The following is a 26,715-nucleotide window of genomic DNA, read 5'->3' on the forward strand; positions in this document are numbered from 1 at the left end:
ATCAACAATACCATTTCAATGTCACTGACAATCAACGCAGGAGCACCTCAAGGATATGTGTTTAGTCTGCTGCTCTAACCTCTTTACATTCATGGATGTGTGGCTAGGCACAACTCAAGGAGCATCTTTAAATTCATCAATAGCACTGGTGCTGGCAGAATCTCAGACAGCAACAAGAAGGCATACAGGAGTGAGACAGATTGTCTTGTTGAGTGGTGCCACACAACAACCTTGCATTCAATGTCAGCAAGACCAAGAGATTGATTGTTGACTCAGGAAGAGCAAGTCAGGAGATCACAAACTAGTTCTCAGTGAGGAATCGGGGTAGAGAGGGTAAGCAGTTTCAAGCTGTTGGTGTCAGCATCTCAGAGGATCCATCCTGAGCCCAACACATTGATGCAATCATGAAGAAAACACCCCAGCCGCTATACTTCATTAGGAGTTTGAGGACATTTGGTATGTCACCAAAGATCCTTGCAAATTTCTGCAAGTGGATGGTGAAAGGCATTCTGACTGGGCAGCGTCACCGCCTGGCATGGAAGCGTCAATATTCAGGTTTGAAAGAGATTGTAGAGAGATGCAGCTCGCTCCATCATGGGCACCCCCCCCCCCCCCATCAGAGAACAACTTCAAAGGGCTGTGCATCATGAAGTGAGAATCCATCATTAAAGTAGTACAGGAGCCTGAAGGCATACATATAGAATCTTTTAGGAATAGCTTCTGCCTCTCTGCCATCAGATTCCTGAACGTTCCATGAACACCACCTCACTGTTCCTCTTTTGCATAATATATTTATTTAGTAACTTGCATTGTACAGCTGCCACAAAATAAATTTCATAACATGCATCAGTGATAATAAACCCAATTCTGATCTCACTGACATGAATACTTCAATATTCCAGCTGAGCACAATCCCATACACAAATGCTAAAAGGAGCAGTGCATTTCTTGATTAATGTGATGTATGTAGTTCCTCCCTCCAACCCACCCAGGATAAACAAGCATAAGTTTTCTTAACCAACAAGAACCAGGTGAAATGATAATTACTGTTTTTCAAATTCTTCCAATGTCCTCTGCTGTCCTAGTGCCAGGCTCTCTACATCTCTGTGGGCTTCTCTAACTCACAACCTGCCTTGCTCAAATGACCCCCAAAATACTGAACGTATACATGCAGGGATGTGCATGTTATTTTGTTAACATGTGAATCCGTTAGAACAGAAACACACAAGCGGAATTATCTTCCTCACACCTGGTGTGGATACTGCTATTTCAGTCGAACTACTGTATTTATAGAAAGGTAGAACAGATATTGAAAGCTGAAGTAAATTGGAAATTAAAGTCTGATGCAACTACAGATGTGTACTTTGCGGTAGTTGCCATGCCCCCCAGATAATGAAAGCAGCAACGGGTTCATGCAACTAACAACTACAGTTGAAGGCAGAATCTGTTCAGTTATACTCTGTACAGTTAATGACTACCACTGAATGGTGCTTACAAATCTCTTGACTCTTCATTCCAACACCGTTGGCTAACTAAAGCACTTTCCAGAATGGAGTGTATCATGGAAAACATCTTTAAAAATTAATATTGACATTATCTTTGCCCCTTAAAGACTGTGGGTGATGACTCAATTGAAATTTTCAACTGAGAATTTTATTAGACAAGTGTTCATAAACTTACACAAATCAAATCAATCATAGGATTTTAACATGACTGAACACTGGAGAAGCGTGTTGCTCCAATATTATGAATGCACTTGCATGATACTACTGATCTGTGGAATCATTTTCTTCTACCACCACTGAATAATTATATCTTTGCAATATGCAAGAGATCCATTGAAAGCATCGAACTGCGCTTGATGATTGCTCCCTTATAAGATGCACCATTGTAACCAGCTACTGCACTGTCTGAATTCCCAAAACCAAAATCCGTATCAGAAAACACAATGAGACCAAAGTAACTGCAGAAAGAAGGAGACACTCCAGATTCTGAAACAAAATGACAAACAGCAGACAGTGGTAAATGAGCTCAGGACACAGGTAAAAATTAAGTAGTACGTTTTGCTCAAATTCTATTCATCCATTTCAAGATGCAAGAATGAAACCAAATAAATGCCATGAGAAACAGGGCCTTCCATTGCCACAGGGTCTTTTTAAAAGACCAAAGTTCATATAAGAATGATTAACTGTCAAAAGCCAGCTGATTTCAGTGCTATATGAATATTTATTTGCGTCAAAATGACTGGACCTTTTACAACTCAACTTATTTTTATAAACGTTCCTTTCCTTCATGTTGCACTCAATGGACAGAATATTTCAGAAGTCAGAAGGACAGTAAATCCCAAAATAGGCAAACAGCTTCTGTTGCCAAGCAAAGGAAAGTAATGACTGAACTGTTGCTCTTGGATCTAGGATGATACGTCACACAGTACAATGATATCCACAAAATGTTTCTTACATTAAAATCAGATATCTTATGACTGTAAAATTGCAAACATTCCCCAATCAGTATCAAGGTGAAAGTGTAATATATAGCAGACTTAACACAAAGAATAGGTACATTTGCTTGAAATGGTCATCCAAAAATACTCAAACAAGAGATTAAATAATAGCATTGACAACCTGCTATTCAAATAGTTGGTTTCAGCAACAGAGAAATCAAGACATCAATAGACTAAAAGTCAACTATTCCCCATCACCTTTCTTGAATTCATACAAATGTTGGATCTGCTTCATCGTTACTGGCAGTCTTCCAATTGTGGCCAGGGTCAGAGATCTGCAGCTGCTCCAGAATTTCAGTTGGAACAGCTTCCCCAATGAGAAAATTACACCTGTGCACCAGACTGCTCCTACCAATTTGCTAGAAGCAGAGTCAAATTAGAAATAAAGGCAGTGTGTTAGGGAGTGGCAAGACTCAAACCGTGGCAAAAGGCAGCAGTGGAGGAAACACCGGAACGAGCAGCACAATGAAAAAGATTACAATTCAATATGTTGGGTCTATGAATCCACCATTTCAATTTCATGTTGTAAAAGCTCTCCTTGCTTGCTATGACTCTAAGGAGATAGCTCAGGGCAAATAGATTAAAATTCAGTCAAAATCTGACAAGCAGCCAAAAATATAAGTGAGCAAACTGGAAATACTTAGTAGATCAGGTTACATCTGTGAATGCAAAAACTGATTTAATGTTTCAAACCAATGCCTTACCAACAGTTCTGCTGAAAGATCAGCTGCACATGCTGATTGATCTGAATATTTTCAACACTTCATGTTATTTCATATTTCCAGCCTCTGGAGTATTTTGATTTTGGAATAGAATAAAGCACTTCCCTAGTTGCAGTGATAAAATTCAGAACACAAAAAAAATCTCACCCAATTTACTTGATATCAAAAATATACCAATCTGGTTTAAATACACCATAGTCTGCTCCAATATCACAGTTCCAATTATTGAGCCTGTCAAAGCAAAATACAGATGGCTCCAAGGTTACACAAGGCTCTATTCCTGAGAACTGACCCAAAGCGTATTTCTGTGCAAGTCCGAAGAGCCCATGCTCTACTACTACCTACATCTCATCTATCTACATATACTTGCTATAATTTTTTTCATTTCATTAAATATTCTCCTATCTATAAATAAGTGAATGGAATACTGTATCCAATTATTAATGAATACCACAAATACTAATATTAATATTTTGAAAAATGTATGGGAAAATTTATGCAGTGTCAGATTTCAGGTCAGCTATAACCCAGGGAGCCCCTGTATCAATGTAATGAAGCACTCATTATTTATAAATTCTTACAAAATGAACTTTACTTCAAACAAGGCAACCGGTATTTGATATCACAATGGAATAATGTATACTATAGATAAATTGATCTTCTGTCACTAGTTCAGACACAATCCAGTTGCACGGCCCCTGTAGCAGAACAGCTGCTCAGATTTTCTGACTCTCTTTGATCATTTAAAACTGAGGTGTGTAAAATTTAGTGAATGTTTGTTATTCCCTCTCCCACAAGTTAAGGGAAGCTAAATCATTAGATACTTTTGAGCTGGGGACAGACAAATATTTAGAAGATCAAGTGGATCAATTGAAGATCCTGGGGAACTGGCCAGCATACAAGTAACACACACAGAATGCCAGAGAAACTCAGCAGGCCAGACAGCATCTATGGAAAAGAGTACGAATGATGTTTCGGGCTGAGACCCTTCAGCAGGACTGGAGAATAGAGATCAGCATACAACAATTATGATCATTTAGAATGCTGGGGCAGGCTTGAGAGTCCTAGAGGAACTCCTGCTATTTTGTTTCCTAGGAAACCATCCCAGTGCAAAAAAACCAGTTCTGAATCCAGATTCCATCAGCTCTCAGTCCACAGACATACATTGAAGCACAGATTAAATGTCAGAATCAGGTTTAAACTCTCTGATTAAGGTCTTTGAAATTTGCTGTTTTGTGCTAACAGTGCAGTGCAAGGCAAAAGTTATTAACTGAAAGTTACAAAGAGTATATAAATAGTGCAAAAGAAGAATAGCAAGGTACCGGTCATGGGCCATCTAGAAATCTGATGGTAGAGGGGAAAGAGCTGTTTTAGACTGTGGGTCTTCAGGCTCCATAAGTTCCTCTCTGATGGCAGTAATGAGAAGAGGACATGTCCCGGATGAGGGTTCTTAATGATGGATGACGCCTTCTTGAGGCACCGCCTTTTGAAAATGTCCTAAATGGTGCGGAAAGTTGTGCCTGTGTTGGAGTTGGCTGAGTCTACAACCCTCTGCAGACCTGTGCACTGCAGCCTCCATACCCAGCAGTATTGCAACCAGTCAGAATGTTCTCCACCATACATCTGTAGAAATTTGTTAGTCTTGGTAATATTCCAAATTTCAGTGCTGCTACCTTTTCAACTTCAGACTCTGGCTACTATGTGAATAGACCACAATCTACCACATAACATACCAGAAACAAGCAATACAGGGGAAAATACAAGCAGATTGTGCACATCCATTGAGATGGGTACCTTGTCCACAATTCTTCATCCCCTTTGAAGGCTCTTATTTTCTCCCAGGCAGGCACAAATCATATCCAAATCTAGCTTGGTTTTCAGGTGGCAAAAAAGTTGCTGCAGTTGTTAACAAGTGATCCTTGTGTTTTGTGGGTACAGTGGAGAAGAACAATCCCACAACTTACTTTTTTCTCATAAAATTCCACTGATGTACCAAGGCTTCAGTTGTTAATTTATCAAGTATAAACACTAATCTGAAATATCAGTTGAGTGTATTCAATAAGAATTTTGTTCCAAAATGACACAACAAATACTTCAGTAGCTACTTTTGATGCTTAGGTATTTTAAGCATTTTTAACCATCTGCAGCCATTGAATTTTACTGTTGTGGACATTTTTTTCAAATTAGATACAATTATAGCTCAAAAGCAATTGTGTCATTGCCCACCATTATGCAAAAAAGGAAATCCGCTGATCACAATATGTCAAAAGAAAAAAGAGAGAGATAGTAACCATTATTTGTCCAATTACCTTACCTTAAAAATATTCATCCTCCACAAATATTTTCACTGTGGCATTTTCTAAATTTAAAACATATTGAAGTAGGATTTTTGAGCTAATCTACAAAACATTGTGCATCATGTCAAATCAAAAGAAAAATTCCAAAACCAGTCAGCTTACTAGAAATTAAAAACCAAAATTGTGAGGCTGCAAAAGTATTCATTCCCTTTGTAATTACTATGCTAACTTTCCTCAGGTGGAATACAAATTTTTACCTTACCAACTCACCCAATTTGTCGATGTAGAAAACTGGAGAATCACATGTTTTCAATGAATTCATAAGAATAAATACTCCTTCACTCTGTATGGTCTAACAGTGTGGTAGACTTTCAAAAGACCAAACCAAAATGAAGATAAAAGAGCATTGAAGACATGTCAGGGAAATGATAATAGGGAAGCACAAGGCTGGGAAGAGTACATAGCCATCTCAAAGGCACTGAACATATCTTGGAGCTCAGTGTATTCCATCATGAAAAAGTGGAAAAGATCTGAAACCACAGTCACGCTGCCTAGGTCAGGCCGTCTTCTAAACATGATTGCTGAAGAAGAATGGCCCTTGTAAGAGAGGCTACTGTGACACCAACAGACACTCTGAGTGAGCTGCCAAAGCCAGTGGTGGCAACTGTAGAGGAAATTCATGGCTCCACAATCTCTAAGGCCTTGCACGAAAAGGAATAAAAGAGTGGCAAGGAAGAAGCCATGGCTAAGAAAAAGCATATTCTTCCCTGTAACAACTTTGCAAAGCATCACTTGGAAGATACTGTAAATATGTGGAAGAAGGTCTTGTGGTTGGATGAGACTAAAGTGGAACTTTTTGGCCTTAACACTAAGCAGTACATGTGGCGTAAATCACATACTGCATTTAGCCAGGTAACACCACCCCTCCTAAATATGGTAGAGGTAGCATCATGCTATGGGGAATGCTTTTCAGCAACAAAATCTGATCAGGACTGATGGAAAGATGAATGCTGTTAAATATAGAGAGATTCTGGATAAAAACTTACTAGCCACTGCCTGAAAGCTTAAACTGGGGAGGAAGTTCATTTTTCAGCAGGACAATGACACAAAGCACAATGCCAGAGCAACCATGGAGTGGCTTCAAATGAAGAAAGTTGATGTATTTGAGAGGTTCATTCAGAGTCCTAACCTTAAACCAATCAAATGTCTCTGGCAAGACCTCAAGACTGCTGTCCACCACTACTCTTCAAGTAACTTAACACAGCTTGAGCAATTTTATAAGGAGGAATGAGCAAATCTTGTTCCATCATGTTGTACAAAGCTAATAGAAACTTATCCAAAAAGACTACTGGCTGTAATAGCTGCAAGAGGTGGTTCAATTAAGTACTGAGCAAAGGGGGATGAATACTTTTAAACTGCTGGAATTTCAGTTTTTGAATTTTTAGTTTTTCATGCTTTACAGTTTTCCTTTCATTTGGCTCTAATGTGAAAAACAGCATATCAGAATCAGAATTAGGTTTGATATCATCTGCATATGTTGTAAAATTTGTTAACGTAGTGACAGCAATACAGTGCAAAACATGATAAAATAGAAAAAATAAGTGAATCAATTACATTAAGTATATGTATATTAAATAGTTAAATTAAAAATAGTGCAAAAACAGAAATAATAAAAGTGAGGTAGTGTTCATGGGTTCAATGTCCATTTAGGAATTGGATGGCCGGGGGGAAGAAGCTGTTCCTGAATCACCCAGTGTGTGCTTTCAGGCTTCTGTACCTCCTTCCTGATGGTAACAATGGGAAGAGGGCATGTCCTGGGTGATGGGGTCCTTAATAATGGACAATATCTTTCTGAGGCACCGCTCCTTGAAGAGGTCTGGCATACTGCAGGGGCTAACACCCGAGATGGAACTGACTAATTTTGCAACTTTCTGTAGCTTCTTCTGATCCTGTACAGTAGCCTCTCACAAACCAGACAGTGTTGCAAACTGTTAGAATGCCCTCCCAGAATGCACTTCCATCTGTAGAAGTTTAAGTGTTTTAGGTAACAAATCAAATCTCTTCAAACCTCTAATGAAATATAGCCACTGTCTTGCCTTCTTTATAGCTGCATCGATATGTTGCGACCAGGTTAGATTGTCAGAGATTTTGACACCCAGGAACTTAAAATTGCTCACTCTCACCACTTCTGATCCCTCGATGAGGATTGGTTCATATTCCCTCACCTTATCCTTCCTGAAGTCCACAATCAGCTCTTTAGTCTTACTGACATTGAGTGCAAGGTTATTTCTGTGACACCATTCAACTAGGTGGTACACCTCACTCCTATATGCCTTCACGTACATCTGAGATTCTGCCAACAGTGGTTGTTATCACCAACAAATTTACAGATGGCATTTGAACTATGCTTATCCACGCAGTCATGGGTATAGAGATAGTAGTGCAGTGGATCACAAACAAAATATGATTTAGAAATAAAAATTTGCAGTTAAATTGATCAAAATCCCTAGTGTAATACATACTTATGTGAACAAAGGGTTGAGGGCTGAATACACTTACAAGGCACGATATCTCCAGAAGGCAACCAGCACACCTGTCTTTTGTTCTCCAGTGCACAGCTTCTATACTCATGAAACCAGCTTAGAGCAGTTGGGATCTAATCTAAAACGCACTGTGTATTGTGAGATTTAGATTAAACGGAGTATAAAATTCTGCTTATCTTGGATAAGTGAAATTCTATGCTCTTTAGTTTTTAACCAGTTCACTAATAAAGATATTTAGCATTAAACATATGGAGAGCATGAGGTTATCATTGAACAAAAACTTTAACACCAGAATGATACAAGCCAAATAAATGCTGAGTTCAATGTATTGAAAAAAAATTCCTTAATACCAGAAATAGGGCAGAGCTATGATGGCGCTCAACAGTGACCCCCATCGAGCTCATCTGCGGAAACAGCTTAATTTCTACCTTTGATGTCCCCCTTTTTCATTTTCAGGGTGAATGAGGTTCTGCTGAAGAACCTGTCCTGGAGTTGCACTAAGACCTTAATTCTTTGTGGTGATGGGGCCTACACCCAGGGGCTCACAAATGGCTGCTTTTTGAAACTAAGGACACGGTCTAGAAGATGTACGTGACTTCGGGGTTCCAAAACTTTGCAGTCCCATAGATACACTGATTCTATGCCAGTGCTGCCAAATGAAGTGTTGCAGGGGAAAACAGAACATTGAAAACAGTGGATCAGCTGTCGGGGGCTCCGTACTTGGCAAATCACGCACGCTCTTCCTCTCTCATTGGTGGGGGAGAGCTTATTACCAATTTTCGAGAGAGAACTCATGGGAGGAGAAAGGGATGCAACAGACTTTATCATCACAAATCAGTGAGTTGTTTTATGTCTCCCCTCTCGCCATGAAAGGGAAACACTCCTCTTTCTCTTTATTAGTGAGAGAGGGAGCCTGTGGGATATCGAAATGTCAGTGAAAGATTAGTTTTTGTTGTACTGCAGATCATGGTCTTTCTCGGGAGCTTTGCTTTTGCTTGCTTGGTGGGTGGAGGGTGCTAATGCGTTTTATGCGGAAGTGGGGGTGGGTTGGATTGTTGCTTTGCTGCTGCTTGTGTGGGGGAGAGTAGGGGAGCTTTGGGGTTCTAATGTCTTTACTGTCGCTCATTCTTTGGGGCGTTCTTCTGTTTTTGTGTAAGTCTGTGAAGAACAAGAATTTCAGGATGTATATTTCATACATTTCTCTGATATACAACGGAACTTTTGAAACTATTGATTGTCTGACTCAGTTTTGACTATTTTACATATATACTTAAGGCAAGTGGTTGAAGAGGAGATGAAATGAAAATACCCAACGTTTACTGAAATGGAGATAGTGACTCAGGGTATGGATATTTCTTAGAGATCTAAAATGATTTTACATATCTTTGTTTTGTAAAATAATGATTAGGTGAGTAGTCACAATATTTCAGATAAAATGTTTATGTGTAAAAGATTAATTTAACCAAACTTATGCTTCTTTTAATGAAGAGTAAGTTTAACCATTTTATATTTGACTCATTTTCAAAGGAAGACTTTCTTATTTTTCAGATCTACAAATACAGTCTACCCCTCCCCATAAAGGTCTTCTGTAGTTCTAGCACCCGAAACATCCAAATGATATTGCTATACTACTTGTGCCGGTTGCCTTCTGGGGATAATTGAATAGCCATAATGGAGAACACTGAGGACAAACTATATCATTGTGCATGTCCTGCTAAATGTGATGGACTCAAAAGATTTGGCAATTCATGATGCACTATGTAATCACAAAATTTAACCCCTTACCCTGGCATATCCTCTGATACCTGGTATCAGAGTGAACCAGGCTTAAATAAGGAATGCACAGAAAGGCAACACTAGAATGTGGCGCATGAAATGGAGTCAAGTAACCTCACAGCAACAGACCTGCAGTTATCACAAGGTTGAATGATTACAACAAAACTTGCAAAATACAGAGCAGGTTGGGCAGTGTCTGAGAAAAGAGAGAATTCCACAATTTTTGATGCATACTTGTGCACCATCTTGCACATTAGTGGTTAAACTATGGACTATGCTGCTCTTCACAAGGATGTCAATTGAAGATTTCAAAACCTAGACTGACAGATTATCAGGTAGGGCAATTTATTGAAATGGAAGCAAAGTGGACAAAAGTTATTAAGGTACCTAAAGGACAGTGTAAGGTTTTAGACCTCATGTGATAATGACTTGCTAGACTGATTGCTGAGATTGGGATGGAGGAAGGGAGGAATTGTTTGAGGCAAGAGTGTCTGGATCAAGCCCATTTTCTCAAGGGGTCAGAAAAATGAGAGATCTGATTAAAATAAAATTATTAAGAGGCCTAATAACAGAAGACTTTGCATATGGCAAAGGAATTGTGAACTAGAATAAAACAGAGTCAAGGGAAAACTAACCCTCTACAGGGTTGATTCTTTAGAATTCCCCATGCGAGTGCCAGAGATGGTTAATTTATACAAGATAAAGACATATCTCATTTTAAGAGAATCAGGGGATATAGAACAAGTGGAAAAGGTGAGATTAAGCCTTAAACCACAAAAACTGTGATAATAAACCACTGAAATAACTAAAGATCTCCTCAAACTGTTTCTCATGCTATAATCCCATTGATCCCGCTATATGATCAGCTATAATCTGTCCAATTGAACATCTAACAAATTTGAGGTGTTAATGTTCTCAAGCTCTTCTACAAGTCATCACACTTGTACAAAGTGCTTTGATAAATTCTCAAAAAACAGTTAACATACATGCAATTTTTTTCATATAATGAGTTTAGACAATTGACTTTCATAATCTTGCTCAATTATAAACCAGGCACAAGATGACAAGAAAACACAAACACCTTCTTCAAATATCTTTAGAATTGACTATAGTCATGCTTTATATATCATTTTCACATTATCTTTAATGTTAACTAGTTTAATCAGAGACAATCATTAGAAGTGACAATGGAATTGACTATACAGAGCCTCGACCTCTGAATCTGGGTTTCATATCTAAAAATTCTTGGCAAAGATTTCCCACACCTTATGAGGCCAACAATTCTCTATGAATAGAGTCTGCTTTGTCAGTGTAATCTTAGTGGACCAATAGTACAACAGTTAGAGCAGAACAAGCCCCAATTAATCACAGGAAATTGTGGGAATTAGAGAACTCCACCAAATTCAATTTTATATAATTATCATTTAGCATACCTTAGCATTTTTTTGGAATCAAGGCTTTAAGAATAACATATTAAGAAGAAAAATGCAAATGTTAATTGTGGCTATAATTAAAGTGAAGTTTATAGTACAGAAATTTTGGTCTGTCTAAATTACATTAAAGCATCTTAACCAGTCACATGCTCTGACGCATTTCAACTCTACAATTACCCTTAAACAAAAATACCAATGTGGTGAATTACACATCTGCAAAAATTTCCAAAAAAGAGTCAAAACAGTTCTGGCATCATCCAACAGACATTCCTGTGGCCTAGAAACAGAAACATTATTTAGGAGATTTGGCAGAACATTATGTATTAGGAAAGGATAATGGATAAAGAGTGTAAAGTGACAGAAAACTGTGCTGATTATTTGACTATGCTATGACAGGGGAAACCTCACTCAAATTGCTCCTTCATCCCCCATTTTATGCAATCCCCCTACTTCCAAATGCACCATCCAGATGGCTCTTCAAAACTTTCAGTCGTGTTTCTAATATTTCTTGAACCCATGTCAAGTTTTAAAAACTTGGACAAATGCTAGTTCAGGAAAATCAACTGAAATATTTTATGCTGTCTACACCCTTCCCCTGTCCTACATCTTGGCTTAACTGAACATAAAAGTCAAGTTTATGATACAGATGGCCCTCCTTATCCACAAGTTCCGCATCTGCGAATTCAACCAACCGCGAATCAAGAAAACCCGGAAGTGTCTTCCAGCACTTGTTGTTCGAGCATGTACAGACTTTTTTTCTTCTCATTATTCCCTAAACAATGCAGTATAACAACTATTTTACACAGCATTTACATTGTATTAGGTATTATAAGTAATCTAGAGATGATTTAATGTATACGGGAGGATGTACGTGGGTTATCGTGGATCGGGATAGAAAAAAATTGGAAGCTCTCTTTCTTAGTAAGTCGGAACAGGTACATCTGGAATTATTTAATGTCAGTTAGTTGAACATTTGTCTTAGTATATATTATATATTTTACCTTTCTATGCATATAAAACATTTAAGAACGTATGTTTCAGCGCTGGGCTCAGGAACTGAAGTTCCCAAGTTCGATCCAGTGACAGATCGCTCCGAGTGCACTCTCCATCTGTGCCAGGTTGACGTGGAGGATCAATACCCAAAACCCAATAATTAAACCACTGTGTTGTTTCGTAATAATTGTAGCTTTCATCGGGGCAGGGCCTTTCTCACTTTATCCTTTAAAATAGTTCCCATCAACCATGTCTATAGCCTAACACTTTTCCAATGACCGGTGGTGTTTCACCTCTTTCCGATCGCTTTATTATTTCCACTTTATTTTCAATCGTGATCGTGATTATTTTCATGAACAGAAACACTGCGGATTCAGAGCTCTACCGCCGGGTCCTAATGTCCACCGCACTCACACAGGTTGAATAAGGTCTGGGGTTCCGCTGGGTCTAAGACTCACCGTATTGAGACAGGTTGAACATATGGAGACTTGAGCATCCACATTTTTTGGTATCCGCGGAACCAATCCCTTGCGGATAAGGAGGGCTGACTGTATTCACCTTAGGTCTGCACACTCAGAAGATGAACAGACAAAGCACTGTAGCACCTTTGGAGGAAAGAGGACAGTCAATGTTTTGGGTCAAGATCTTTCATCTGGACCCAGATTGGCTGCCTAGACAACGGGTCACAATGTTGCCTGAACTGTTGAGTTCCTTCAGCACTGTGTGTTGGCTCCAGACTTCAGCGTCTGCATTCTCCTGTGTCTTCTCTCAGATGATCAAGGTTGACACAGACTAAAATAAAATGAATGCCAGATTTAGCACAAACTGAGGTTACTGATATAGTAACCTTTCCTATAATACCAACATGGAACATTTCTTTAAATCTGGATGCCCCTATAGTGACTTCCAAAATGTTGCTTTGAAGAATGCAAGCAAAGACTTTTTAATATCCAACTTGCAGTTCACTTCTCACTTCATCCCTTTCTCCTTTCATATACAGGAGGCGGCAGATCCCCAAACATCTAAATGATTTTGTCTGCCTCAAAGTGTTCAACAATACTCCATGTTATTACAGTCTATTTTCCCTATCCACTGAAGTACTGCTTGAGGAAGTCCAGTATGCTTCAATCACTAACAGAAATGGTATTAAAGTTTACAGATCTGCCTGTAGGAGCTGACTACTGTTGACATACACCCCTATTCAATAGAAAACCTAGTTAGAAACAACTCCCAAAGTTATTTCATTTTGCATTTGCCACTCAGGCCAGTACATTCAGGATTTCATTCAGATATATGCAATGAAGCTAGTCTACTGTGAACTTAACAAAAGTAACTGCTCCAGCAAAGCGCAAGATATCAATATAGGTTCCACATTGCTGTTAGATTTGATCCGTAAATCACTCTGGTTCTTCAAAACCATAGTGTAAGATTTTTATTAAAAGTGTAATTATTGATACCGAATGGATGAGCTACATGGTAGTTATTAGACTGGGAAAAATAAATGCTAAGTTGTTATCTTTGAGGCAAAATCAACTTCTGTTACCAGGGGACTCAATAGTCTTAAATTTAGCAAAACTAAAAATTAAAATTCCCAAGTTTAACAGTTCCTACTCAAACATTAAGTCATCTTGTGTGAACCATGTATTGGTGGTATTTATGTACTGAAAACCCAGACTGAAATTTGAAAGGCGCTTTACATTAATAACCTGACCTATGCCAAATGTGTAATTAATATTACAAAATATTAAGAGATATATGTTAAAAGTCTATTTCTGAGTATTTCCAACCATTGGAAGCACTGCAGGAATGTGCATTTATAACTGTACAGTGCAACCGATTTCTTTGTTAACTTGTTGAACCTGCTTCCGACATTTAGGATCATTTGAACATATTTCCAACAAAATCTTTGAAAAGAAAACACAACCTAAAAGTTGCAACAGTCAGCGCAAGTGGCACTGCCCTTCTCCTGACACTGTGCATTTAATTCCAGGTGCACATTGATGTTTAATGACTGGAGCCCGACAGTCTCACAAGAGGTTCAAAACATCTTGTGTGCACAATTGTTAAAAGATAGTACTTAGGGACAGGAGGTAAAAGCTGATATGCAAACTCAGGCCATACCTTCAATGAATGGCCAAAGAGGCATAAGGGCCAAATGACCTGAATCCTGTTCACACATCCATATTAGTAAGAAACCGAGAACAAAGACAAGGCAAACACAAGGCCATTGATTTCCTTTTTTAGGTAAATCAGTTTCCATTTGCAACAACAAAACAGGATATAAGTTTTCATCAAATCCATCAGTGAAAAATCAGCCACAGCGTGTGTTCTTTCAAACAATGTGCAGTACCTATTGACTCAATATAAAAAGCACTGTAGAAGCTAAGCAGGTCAGGCAGCATTTATGGAGGAAAATGAAGATTCAACATTTTAGGCCAAGACCCTTCATCAGGCCTGGAAAAGGGGAAGAAAGCAAAATAAAAGAAAAAGGGGATGGGGAGGTGCAGTATCGGAGATAATAGGTGAATCCCTGCTCATTTTCCTTTAGAGATGCTGCTAGATCTGCAGAGTTACTCTTTATATATCTGAAAAAAACATTTTTTAATCCTTTAATCCTAGCTTACCTTCATATTTCATCTTTTCTCTCCTTATGTCTATTTTAGTTGCTTTCTGTTGGGTTCTAAAAGCTTTCCAATCCTCTTTTATAATATTTATGCCCTCTTTCCTATTAATGTTCTCTTTGACCTCTCTTGTCAGCTATGGTTGCCTCATCCTCCCTTTAGAATACTACTTCTTTGGGATGTACCTATCCAGCACCATTGGAATTACTGTTCTGCCATCATCCCTGCTAGTATCCCCTTCCAATCAACTTTGGCCAGCTCTCTCTCTTGCCTCTCTAATTCCATTTACTTTATTGTAATACTGATATATCTGACTTTACCTACCTTCTCCCTCTCAAACTGCAGGGTGAATTATATCATATTATGATTATTGTTTCTTTATCTTAAGCTCCCTAAAAAAACCTGGTTCAGTACACAACACCCAATCTAGTATTGCCTTTCCTTAGTAGGCTCAACACAAGCTGCTCAAAAAGCCATCTTTCAAATTCTATATTTGGCATTCTATAAATTCACACTACAAGCACCAACCTGCTTTTGCCAATATACTTGCATAATGAAATCCCCCATGACTATTGTAACATTGCCCTTATTACATGCATTTACTACTTCCTATTGCAATTTATATCCCATATTCTGGGTAGTTTTTTTGGGGGGGAGGGAGGGAGCTGTATATAACTCACAGCAGTATCTTTCTACCCTTGCAGTTTCTTAACTGTACCCACAAAGATTCAGCATCTTGCCATCCTATGTCACCTCTTTTTAAGGATTTGATTTAAATTTTTACCAACAGAGTCACCCCACCCTCTCTGCTTATCTGTCTGTCCTTTCAATACAAGGTGTATCATTGGATGTTAAGCTCTCAACTATGATCATCTTTCAGTTGCATTTCAGTGATGCCCAGAATGTCATACCTGCCAAACTCTAACAGTGCTACAAGATCAACTACCTTATGCCATATACTGTGTGCATTCAAATATAACACCTTCAGTCCTGTATCCATCACCCTTTTCGATTTTTCTCCCATGTTACACTTCATCTCAACCTACTAACTACAGGGGTTATGTGCAGGGGTTATGCTTTGCCTGGCTGGGGTATCCAGAACGAGAATTCAATATCTCAGAATAAGGGGTTGACTGTTGACGATTGAAATAAGGAATCCTGTTCACCAAAAGGATAGTGAATCTTTGGAATTCTCTTATCAGGAGCACTGTGAAGACTCAGTCACTGAGATGCAAACACAGGTGGAGATTTTTGGATACTAAGAGAATCAAAGGTTATGGGGTTAGTAGAAGAAAGTTGTACCAAAGTAAAACATCAGCCATGATCTTATTGCATAAAGAGGGCCATTGTTCTATTTGTTATGTTCTGACATTAAGATGACAGTGCATTCTGGAATGACAAATTTCTACCAACTGCTCAGCTGTGAAGCAGTTAAGCAAAACCTCTTGCCAACCTCTACAGCATCACTGAAACTACAATAATTTTAAAATGTTCTCATATTCAATTGAATGACAAATCTGAATCCATAGCAATCATTTTACTGCACCACTATTGTAAAATTACTGACAGGTCCACCCCAGGATATGGCAGATTTCAATTCTTGTGACCTGTTCAGAACTAGAACAGTTCGCGGGTTGGAAATGTGGCTGTAATCCAAGTTCTCACACAGTGGAAGACGCTGGCAGCTCTGTAGCTTCCAGTAAATCCATCCCGTCTGTTTTCCAAATGCTTGCTGGCATGTACAGGATGATTGGACTGGGAGTTCTTAAATTAGAGAGGACCTGTGTAACGGTGGTCAGAAACCAGGGAATTACTTATCCAGGTGTGTAAAGCTCAAAGCACAATTATTACAAAAGGTGCTGGCTGCAGGTAGCATGTGAAAAATAATTGTCTTAATATTTATTTTATTCCTCCAGAAATCAATTTGTTGGTAAACTTAAAGGCAGATCCAACCCTCAGGACAAGCCCGAGTTTGCTTTGCAACACTCTGGGAGATCCACTTCTGCCTCATCTGACCGACCACCAATGCTCACTCTGATAGTTCCCCTGTCAGTGCATCAAGTTAAGACAGCTTTCCAATACTGAGAGCTGAAGAATGGATTTTCATTTGAATGGCCCAATTCGGACTCAGCACTGGTACTACCCAGAGTGAGGTTCATGACCATGAATGATCTTGAGGTTGCTGGAAAATTGGAAAAGACACCAGAGATATAATGAAGAACATCAAGGAGATGGTAATGCAGCAAGATGGAGGCAATGAAACCTGTGGCACTCGTCTACAAATATTACTAAAACATATTTTGGTTACAATATATGTGATTAAAAAATAAGTTTTGCATGAGTGGCCTCCAGCAATGGCCTAGGTTGTAATTCTGGCTCTGCCCATAAAAAAAGTGGTGCACTGCTGCAAACGGAAAGGGTGCTTTGTTGCAGCTATAAACATTTTTGCAGGTTGAAACCAGGTATTATCTGACTGAGGATCAAGTACATTAAAAACAAGTTAAAAACAGTGGTCAAACTAACTTTTCAATTTACAGCTACTTATAGACATAATTGCACATCAGTAATATAAACAAAGGCATCCTTGCAGGAAGAGGGAAAGGAAGGGGAAAAAGAGCTTTGTTTAGAGTCAAGATCAACTGCAGTCTCAGCCATTTTTAATATCCAAAACACATTCAAAAACAGTCACAGAGCTCATATTTTCCTGCTTCCTTTAAATTTGTTTGGGTGGCTTCATTCTGGGGACAGTATAGATAGAAACATGAACATACAGTAGAAAATTGCAATCAAATTGAAAATAATTGGATATGGCAACACATTCTACAGATTCACCACCCACTGGCTGAAGAAATTCCTCCTCAACTCAGTTTTAAAGGGGTATCCCTATATTCTGGGGCCATAACCTCAGATTCTAGATCCTCCAACTGAAGGAAACTCTCTATCCAGGTCTTTCTATATGCGTAGAATGGACGTGGGTTCCAATGAGATCCCTGCTCAGCCTTATGAGAAGCATTTGATGTGTCTGGCCTGTACTTAGAGCTCATATATTTAAAGAGCAAACATGTGGAAATCTGCAGATGCTGGAAATTCAAACAACACACACAAAATGCTGGTAGGACACAGCAGGCTAGGCAGCATCTATAGGGAGAAGCGATGTCAACGTCTCGGCCTGAAACGTCGACATCGCTTCTCCCTATAGATGCTGCCTAGCCTGCTGTGTTCTACCAGCATTTTGTGTGTGTTGTTGAGCTCATATATTAAAGCTTTTTATTCCTGGGATCACTCTTGTGAACCTAGACTGGAGGCTCTCCAGGACCAGTACACCTTTCCTTTGATATGGTACCTAAAATTTACATGCTCAAATTTGCACTTGCAAAATATGTCAGTTATTATAATGAAAATCTGAGGCTGCTCTTGTTTTCCTCTTCCCATATTTCCCATATTTATAAACAATGGAATTAAACTAAACTTTGTGGTTCCACTAACCAGTGCGACTGAACCAGTTCAAGCACAGTGTTTCAAAAATTAAAAAATGCAGATGGTGAAATAAAAATATTGGAAATATTAAGATTAGGCTGCATCTATGAGTAGAGAAGCGGAGCTAATGACAGTTCTGGTTTCCTTTGCATAGATGTAACTTGAGCTTCTGAGTATTTCCAGCATTTTGTTATTAAGATCAGCTTTTCACTAGCTGGGTGGACATAGCCAGGCTCAACAGCTTTTTCATAGTTTTAATCTTATCACTGAGGCAATGGGGAATATCCAGCCATGGAGTTTTGCTGTCAACCTTTACCCAGAGGCAACAAGCCATCTCTGGAAAGCGTAAGAGTCCAGCTGATTTTTTTTTGCATCCTTCTCAGAATGCTAAGCTAAATTCACTGTCATAGCTCATAGCTTCTTTTAAAAAATTATTAAGTTTATTCAAAGGTTGCATAATGACTTATGCATTACAATCCATATTCCTTATTCTTTGTTATTAAAGAAACAAAAAGCCAAACTACATTTAGATCTTTTTTTCAGGACTTACCAATACTTTTAGCAACTAGACCTGTGGCAGAATCTGGAAACACAGATAATGTACGACTATCTCTTTGTCCAACAGAGCTGTTATTACTGAATTCCCATCTTTTTTGTTGCAATTGCTGCAGCCAAAATCTCATAACCTGTGCGTTGGGAGCCTGTCACAAAGGAAAAGAAAGTCAATATCTCTCATTTAACAAAAAAATTATTACAGAAATTTAATATTAATGTAAAGCCCTAACTTGAGACACCAATAATTGTAAATGTCTAGCTTTCTCCTGTACCCAAAGACAGGTTTTTGATGACAAAGGTTAGCTACTCCATCTGATCAGGGATATTGCATGGCCTTGGGCACAAAGAATTGAGGAGAGCATAAGATGCTACCATATATCCCAATATACTTGAAAATGAGTACACAGCATTGAAAAAAAATTATGGCCGGAATGCTTAATACTTCATGTTTGAAGTTTCACTTGCATTCACAGATTAAAACTAATAAGCTTTATTAATGCAACAGTACAAAATTGGTAAACTTTAGAATTCAATAGCTTTTTATGAAGGATAGCAATGATTAAATCTGGCATTGAACCATGTAATGCTAAAAGAATCAAGCTTTGAGAATTTTCCAAATTGTCTGGCTGAGTGGAAATTATGTGGTGATACACCCAGCAGTGGCAGCTGGCCATCCTCCTGAAAACCCATATACACTCACCTGGCCTCATCAAACAACGAAAAAAGTCATCGACCAAAACTAAACAATGTTTCTCTGCCTACAAGTACTGAATGACATGAATAACTCTAGCAACTTGTTTTTTTTTTATTTTCAGATTAACAGCATATACAGCTTGTTTTGTATTTAATCAAAATAATTGGCTAGTACAATAAAGATTTATAGCTACAGAAAATATTTCACAGACTGTCAAACTTTTATACAATACAAATATTTGTAGGCTGATTTTTTAATGCCAAGTGATGGGAATTTTCTGGGTGCTTCAACAGGTTTTGATGATGTTAATCCTAATTACTAGAATTTTTTTGAGAGAAAAAGCAAATGAAGATTTTCAGTAAACTATTGACATTGTTAAAAATTCATTGTTCAGTGAACAATCTCTTTGAATAACAAAATTCACACATTTCTTTCCCCCATCAACAGAACAAACACACACAAAAAAATACCATTCAGTCAGTCTTGATGCTGCTACTAATACTTGCAAATCAAAAGTGTGAGCACAGGATGTTGGTTTATCATGACTATCTGGCCAACAAATATGCTTACTGGTATTTATGACTGAATCAAGTCTCCTGCCTGATACTGTTATAGAGTCATAAAACACTACAACACAGAAACAGACCCTTTGGTCCATCTAGTCTGTGCCAAACTATTAATCTGTCAAATCTCATTGACCTGCACCCAGCCAATAGCCCTCCATATCCTTCCCCATCCATGTACCTATCTAAATTTCTCTTAAATGTTGAAATCAAACTTGCATCTACCCATTTTGGTGGCAGCTCATTCCACATTCTCACTACTCTGAGAAGTGCACCATGTTTCCCTTGAACATTTCACTTTTCACCCTTAACCTATGACCTATAGTTCTAGTTTTACCCAACCTCAGTGACAACCTTATCTGTTCCATGGAAAATAACACCTTGCCCTCAATGCTTTGTTGGTTTTGAGACATTAAGCATTATCACAAAATAAATCAAACCAGACTGAGAAGGAAATAAGTGGATATTAACTCCATACTTTGTAACAAATGAGAAAAATTTCACAAGATTTCAGTTTTTTAATTTCAGACAATGCAAGGAAATATCACTTAAAAATCTATTCAAATGTCAGGCCAAGGATTTGTATAGAATTCTAAATTGAATTGGAACCACCGTACATTAATGTTACTGTACAAAGTATCGTAGTAAGGCAAATAACTTTTCACGTTATCAAGAACAGAAACTGCCCAATGAACATTTCGTGAATCACAATACTGCTTTCCTGCAGCTCATAAAATCCACAGTTTCATCATCTCAGTCTGCCCTTGTGTGTCTGAGGTGTCTCTGAACAACTCAAGTTGAGCTTTACTTCAAAGTTAATCCAGTTCTCAGACTCATCTTTAAAGGATCTTCTACCCTTTCAACTTCCTTCAAACAGTACCTCTCCTTGGCTAGTACAGTTATGAACTGCTCCCTTTCCAAAGGCATTGTGCCCATCTCAAACTATAATGTAATGGTCTGCAGTAAAGGCAACATTAATCACCAACCAGAAGGTATGGCCTCGTAGGAATAGTGCACTTTTAGTTAAAAAATTTTCAACAAGTTTGTAGATTAACTTTTAAGGCACAATAAATATATTTCTAATTCAGAACAATGTAAAGAATGCCTTATTTTCTCACTTAAGGTTGTCCATTTTAAAGAAACTGAGCTCAGCATCACTATTTAAATCATGAGTTGCCTCATTTTATCATAGGTATACTAATTCTTTCAGATTATTATTTGATCTTGTTTCAGTGTCTCTCAACTTGACCTAGCCTACAGTCTCACTGATTTCCTTTACTATGTTGCTGGCCGGCAGACAATGCACTCACTGTTTTTTGCACAAGTGGAACACCCATCCACCTTGGTATCAGATTAGATAGTCACATCTTTCATTCCCTATTGTCTCTATGTTCTCCCTTCATGAGTGTGTGCCTGAAACAGGACAGGGCTGTCAAGAGATTCTGTGGCTCAATTCTCTGTGTGAATCTCAGTGCTGACCATCTACTGCATCTTTTAGATTTGCCACATGAAAATGCAAAACAATCATGGGAATTACCTTCTCACTATCCTAAAAATTACAATATTCAGCTAGGGCCTTGCCCATGTGAGAGCCATTCATATAGGCACAGGCTATGTGGAGATACTTAAATCAACTCTGTTCTAGGACAAAATGCATAACATGAACAAGACCAAGAATCAAAAATGTGTCATTTCATTTAGTGCTATTTTACATAAAGACTGCAGCACAAAATTCTAAATCTAGTACTCTTTGGAAGCTCTGGATCTTTGAGGGACTTAATGAATTTACACTGAAGCTGTTCTAATATTTTGGCCATTTTATTTTTCCAATGTTCCCTGTCATTCTTATACTCTCAGTCAACTTTAAACTGTATGTACAAGTTTAGGATCCGCAGTTCACTAGCAAAAAAAAAATAAGGTAGAACAAAAGCCTATTGGAAAGGAGCCAGGTAAAGGAGTTACTTATATCGTACACCAAAAAGCCACAGGCTCAGTAAGTCAAATGGCCTTCTTTTGTGGTGCTATAATTTCAGTCTTATCAATGCCATGCACAAAGGATACACAAATTTAACCTGGGTGGACTTTTTATGTAAACTAGATTACAAGGTGAACAAAGTTCTTGCCAAAAAATAAGAAAGGCATCTGCACAGGAACTGTGGTGTATAAAAAAAACACACAGAAGATTGCTCAATGTAGTTTAGCCCAATTTTCAATTCATCAGCACTGTTTATTGGTTAAGTTGTATGACTGAATTTCTGGACAAATTTTAACGCTTGACATCCAAGTGCCAAATTAATTGAAAATATTTCTCCAAATACCTGACAGCAGGGACACAAGTTAATTGTTTGCTTAGAGACAAGTAAACAAAAATATTAGTTCAGCAGATAGAGATATAGGTTTCAAAAGATCATTGCACAGATTTGTATTATGTGTACCAAGATACAGTAAAGTAACATTACCAAACCTAAAATTACAATCTCTATAAAACCTGAAAGAACAATATCTGCACAAGTTACAGTTGAGACACTCTAAAAACAAATTATTGTTTGAGTTAACAGCAAACGCTTTCAAGGTTTAAACTGCATAAAGACAAAAATGTAAAAAAAGCAAAGATAGTGTGGGAACAAACGTGAAAGGCTTTTTGCTAGACATTCTGCAGTTTCAAACAGAAAGGCTGAAGGCTCCTCAGCCAAACTAACTGGAATTTGGAAAGGCCACTTAGAACACTCAGCTCCCATGTACAGCTGCTCATCTCTGCTTACTCCTCAACAGTTTATAAATATACTGGCAATATACACATGTCCTTAAAGTGCCCTGCTTCATAACCACTGGAAAAACCTATAAAATCCTGCAGCACAGAACTTTAAATTAAAAATGACCATGGGGACCAGTTGCCAGATGCTGAACAGAAAACTCCTATGAAACTTGACCATTCAATTTTAACAACTGAATATTGTCCTCACTTTCATTGCACAAGGCATGACCCAGGGTACGAAAACAACCAATTTTAGCAATTTTGGCAATCATCACCCTTCTAATAATTTACTACTTCATGTTTTAAGTCAGATAAAGGATCATAATCATTAAAGAAATTAATATCAGCAAACATTCAGGTGCTGATGAATTCTCGAGCAATGTCTGTGGCCATCGACGATGCTAAAGGGACAACCTCTGGCCACCTGGTGGTACAATCCACCATGGTAAGGAAGTGTGTGAAACCACTGGGGCGGGGGGGAAGAGAAGAGGACCATCAAAGTCTACATTGACATGGTTAAACAGTCGCCCGCCTGCACTCTACACACAAGTTGCAGCCCAATCGCGTATGTCCTTTCTAAGGCAGTGCAGCACAAACTTTAGTGCAACTAGTTTCTGTAAAGCCTTCCTGCCTGGATGCAAGAGGCCATGTACAGAGTCAAAACTGTCCAACTCCAGTTCGCAAAGGTGACCAGTTGACACATTGCACAGGAGAGAAGCTCTAACTTCCTCAAACTTAATGTGAGCCAACACAAGGCCCATGATTGCTGTTTGGTTAGTCTGGATCTCGGGGTGAGTAGCCTAATCAGCTGGCTTGCCAGCGTAGTCAACCCTTATGTGTATGACCGCAACAACTGGCTGTGACAGACAATCAACTAAGGCATTATTTTTCCTTTTGTTATGATGTATATCAGTTGTGAACTGGCCAGTGGGCATTGCTGCCGTGCAGAACAAGGGTCTGATATTTTGGCCATTGCATGTACGGCGGTTTGTGGTCAATAAAAGCTGTGAAATGTCAACCCTCTGGAAGAAATGAAAATGACAGACAACCAGATAGAGATCGAGAAGCTCACAGTCAAACATGCTGTACTTCCCTTCCGGGAGACGGTGCCTCCAGCTGAAGAAGGCGACCGGCTGCCACACGCCTCCAACCAATTGCTCGTACACAGCACCCACAGCATAGTCCGAAGCATCAGTAGCAATGATTACTGGTGCTTAGGGGAGCGGGTGTGCCAGTAGTGTCACGTCAGGAAGAGCTTGTTTGGTATCATCAAATGCCCCGGTCATATCCACTGACCTGTCAAGCACAGGTTTGGGGTATTGCCCTTAAGCACATTATACAGGGGGAGCTTAAGTTCATCAGCTCAGAGAATGAAGCGGTGACAGAAATTCACCGTGCCTAAAAATTCCCGTAGTTTTCTTTGTAGTGTGGGGTGGTGGGAAATCCATAATAGTGACTATTTTTGATGAGAGGGGTTTGGCACCTTCTATGGAGATGTGATGGCCAAGAAAGCCAATGGTTGACAACCCAAACTGGCATTTAGCAGGGTTAATAATCAACCTGTGTTGGCTTAAACGCTCGTAAAGTGTGCAGAGATAAGATAAGCGTTTGAATTAATGCACTGGTGACAAGTATGTCACAGGTAAACATAAAGAAAATCCTTAGTCTTTTAATAAAGAGTCCATTAGCCATTAGGAAGTCTGTGCTGCATTTTTCAGCCCAAAATGCAAGTGCAGAAGCTCAAGGACACCAAACAGGGTTATCACTGCCGTTTTGGGAATGTCCTCCTAGCACACAAGCACCTGATGGTAGCCCCTAACTAAATTGACTTTGGAAAAAAATTAAGTTTACAGTTAAACATGCTGAAAAGTCTTGGCTGTGTAGGACAGGGTAAAGATTGGGGATGATGGCCTCGTTAAGGCATTGGTAATTGTCACAAGGGCAGCAGCCACCATTGGATTTAGGGACTATAAAGAAGGGGTGAAGCCCAGAAGGGCTATTTGACCAGCATACAATGCTAAGTCTCTGCATGTTGCCAAACTCAGACTTCATGATGGCCAGCTTTTCTGGATCAGTCTATGCACGTGGGAGGCCAGTTGTAGAAACGTGGTGCTCAGCCTCATATTTTGTGACTGTAGTGGAGAATGTGGGCTAAGTGTGCTTTGGGAATTCACCCAATAAACTCACGTGTGATGGTGCATGTGCCTAACAGAGCCATTGTCAGGAACTTACTGGGGGAGCAGGGTAATGACCCAAAGTCCTTGACATCCACAAGCTGGCATTTCCTAATATCAACGAACGGTCCTGGGGCACACAGGAAATCTGCATCAAGCAGAAGTCTAATCACTTTAGCCTGGACAAAGTCCCATGTGTAAAGTCGCCCACTGAAGCAGAGCATCGCCCATCGTGTTCCATAAGTCTGGATCCTGCTGCCTTTGGCAGCCTCCAGCGAGGTTTCATCACTCTTTGCCTCCTCATCAATAGGCGAAGCTAGCAGCACACTCACTTGAGCATGTGTCACACAGGAAGCGTCACCCTGAAAAGAAGTCTGTAATGAACGGTAGCTGACCTTAGCAGCTGGAACTCACAGTGTTCACGGGACCTCTGACATCCCCATGCACTGGCAGCAAAGCTGCAAGGCAGTTGGAACTTCATTGCGTCCGTAGCAATGCGAGTGTGGTAAAAACTCTGTCTCTGGCGTTGTCTGTTTCACAGTCACGTATATTGGGCTTATTGAGTTAGCAAAAGGAGGAATAATGCACCACTGCCTGGTTGAGTGTAGACTAACACCCATTTTAGCAAGCTCCCTATAGTCCATCACAGGTGCATTAGTGAGGGCTATATGAACTTGATCAAGCATTTGCTGCATGAAGAGTTTTAAAAAAAAAATAAAACAAGTATGGTGGTTTCCCAGGAGAGACAGCGTGTGGCCCATTAGCTCTGACAGCATAGCATCACTGAGGCCAGGCAAGGAGAGCAACTGTTTGGTGTTCTCAGACTCCAATAGTCGAAAAGACTGTAAAAGGTGGGTTTTTGGCAATCGGTATTTATCATGTTCAGGTGGGTGCTCAAACAGGCTCACCACTCTCACAGCCATAGTGGTTTTTTGCAGTGCGATTTGGGCCTCAGCTTGCACAAACCAAGCAACAGCATTTTGCTCACAAAACTCTGGAATTTCAAAATGACTCATTGGCCAACATGTTCAATATCTCTAGAATTATCCTGGAGCATTGGGATCACCAATGCAGTTTTTCACAAATAAATATGGCAGAGCCGTTTTATGTTTAAGTAAAACCGTAACAACTCATTTATTGTACTCCAAACACTGAACACAAAGCGCAATTAAAATACTTCATGTAATTGCATCATCACATCAGACCAGCCTCAAAGTGAACTCCAACTCATTGTGGGTGACTGTGAATTATGTACATTTCCACCAATTAAATCAGCCTACAATGCAACCAGTCAGAATGCTCTCCACAGTACATCTGCAGAAACTTGCTAGAGTCTTTGGAGACATTCTAAATTTCTTGGCCTTTCTCTCCAATTTCTGCCCTCAATTGAATATTTCTCAGTCTTGTTCTCTTCTGTATTTGCTGCTCTAAAGAAACATAGCCTATGCATTATAACTGAAACACTCCACCCCAGGTAACATCCAGGTGAATTTCCTCTGCACTGTTTCATGTGCAATGTTATTCCTACTCACATACGATGACCAGAAAACCATTAAGTACTCCAGCTGTTTTATATATACATTCTTCCATATCCTTCCTGCTCTTATGT

General features: G+C 39.1%; 1 protein-coding gene across 1 annotated transcript in view; it reads right to left on the reverse strand.

The window, feature by feature from the left end:
• The window catches only part of tbc1d2b (TBC1 domain family, member 2B), a 109,818-nt gene that overhangs the window by 63,053 nt on the left and 20,050 nt on the right, over positions 1–26,715 (reverse strand). Inside the window, exon 2 of the mRNA XM_059946015.1 lies at positions 18,916–19,066. Coding sequence (XP_059801998.1) covers positions 18,916–19,066 — 151 coding nt within the window. The remainder of the gene's footprint in view (positions 1–18,915; positions 19,067–26,715) is intronic.

This window comes from Hypanus sabinus, chromosome 21, assembly GCF_030144855.1.
Source record: "Hypanus sabinus isolate sHypSab1 chromosome 21, sHypSab1.hap1, whole genome shotgun sequence".
NCBI lineage: Eukaryota > Metazoa > Chordata > Chondrichthyes > Myliobatiformes > Dasyatidae > Hypanus > Hypanus sabinus.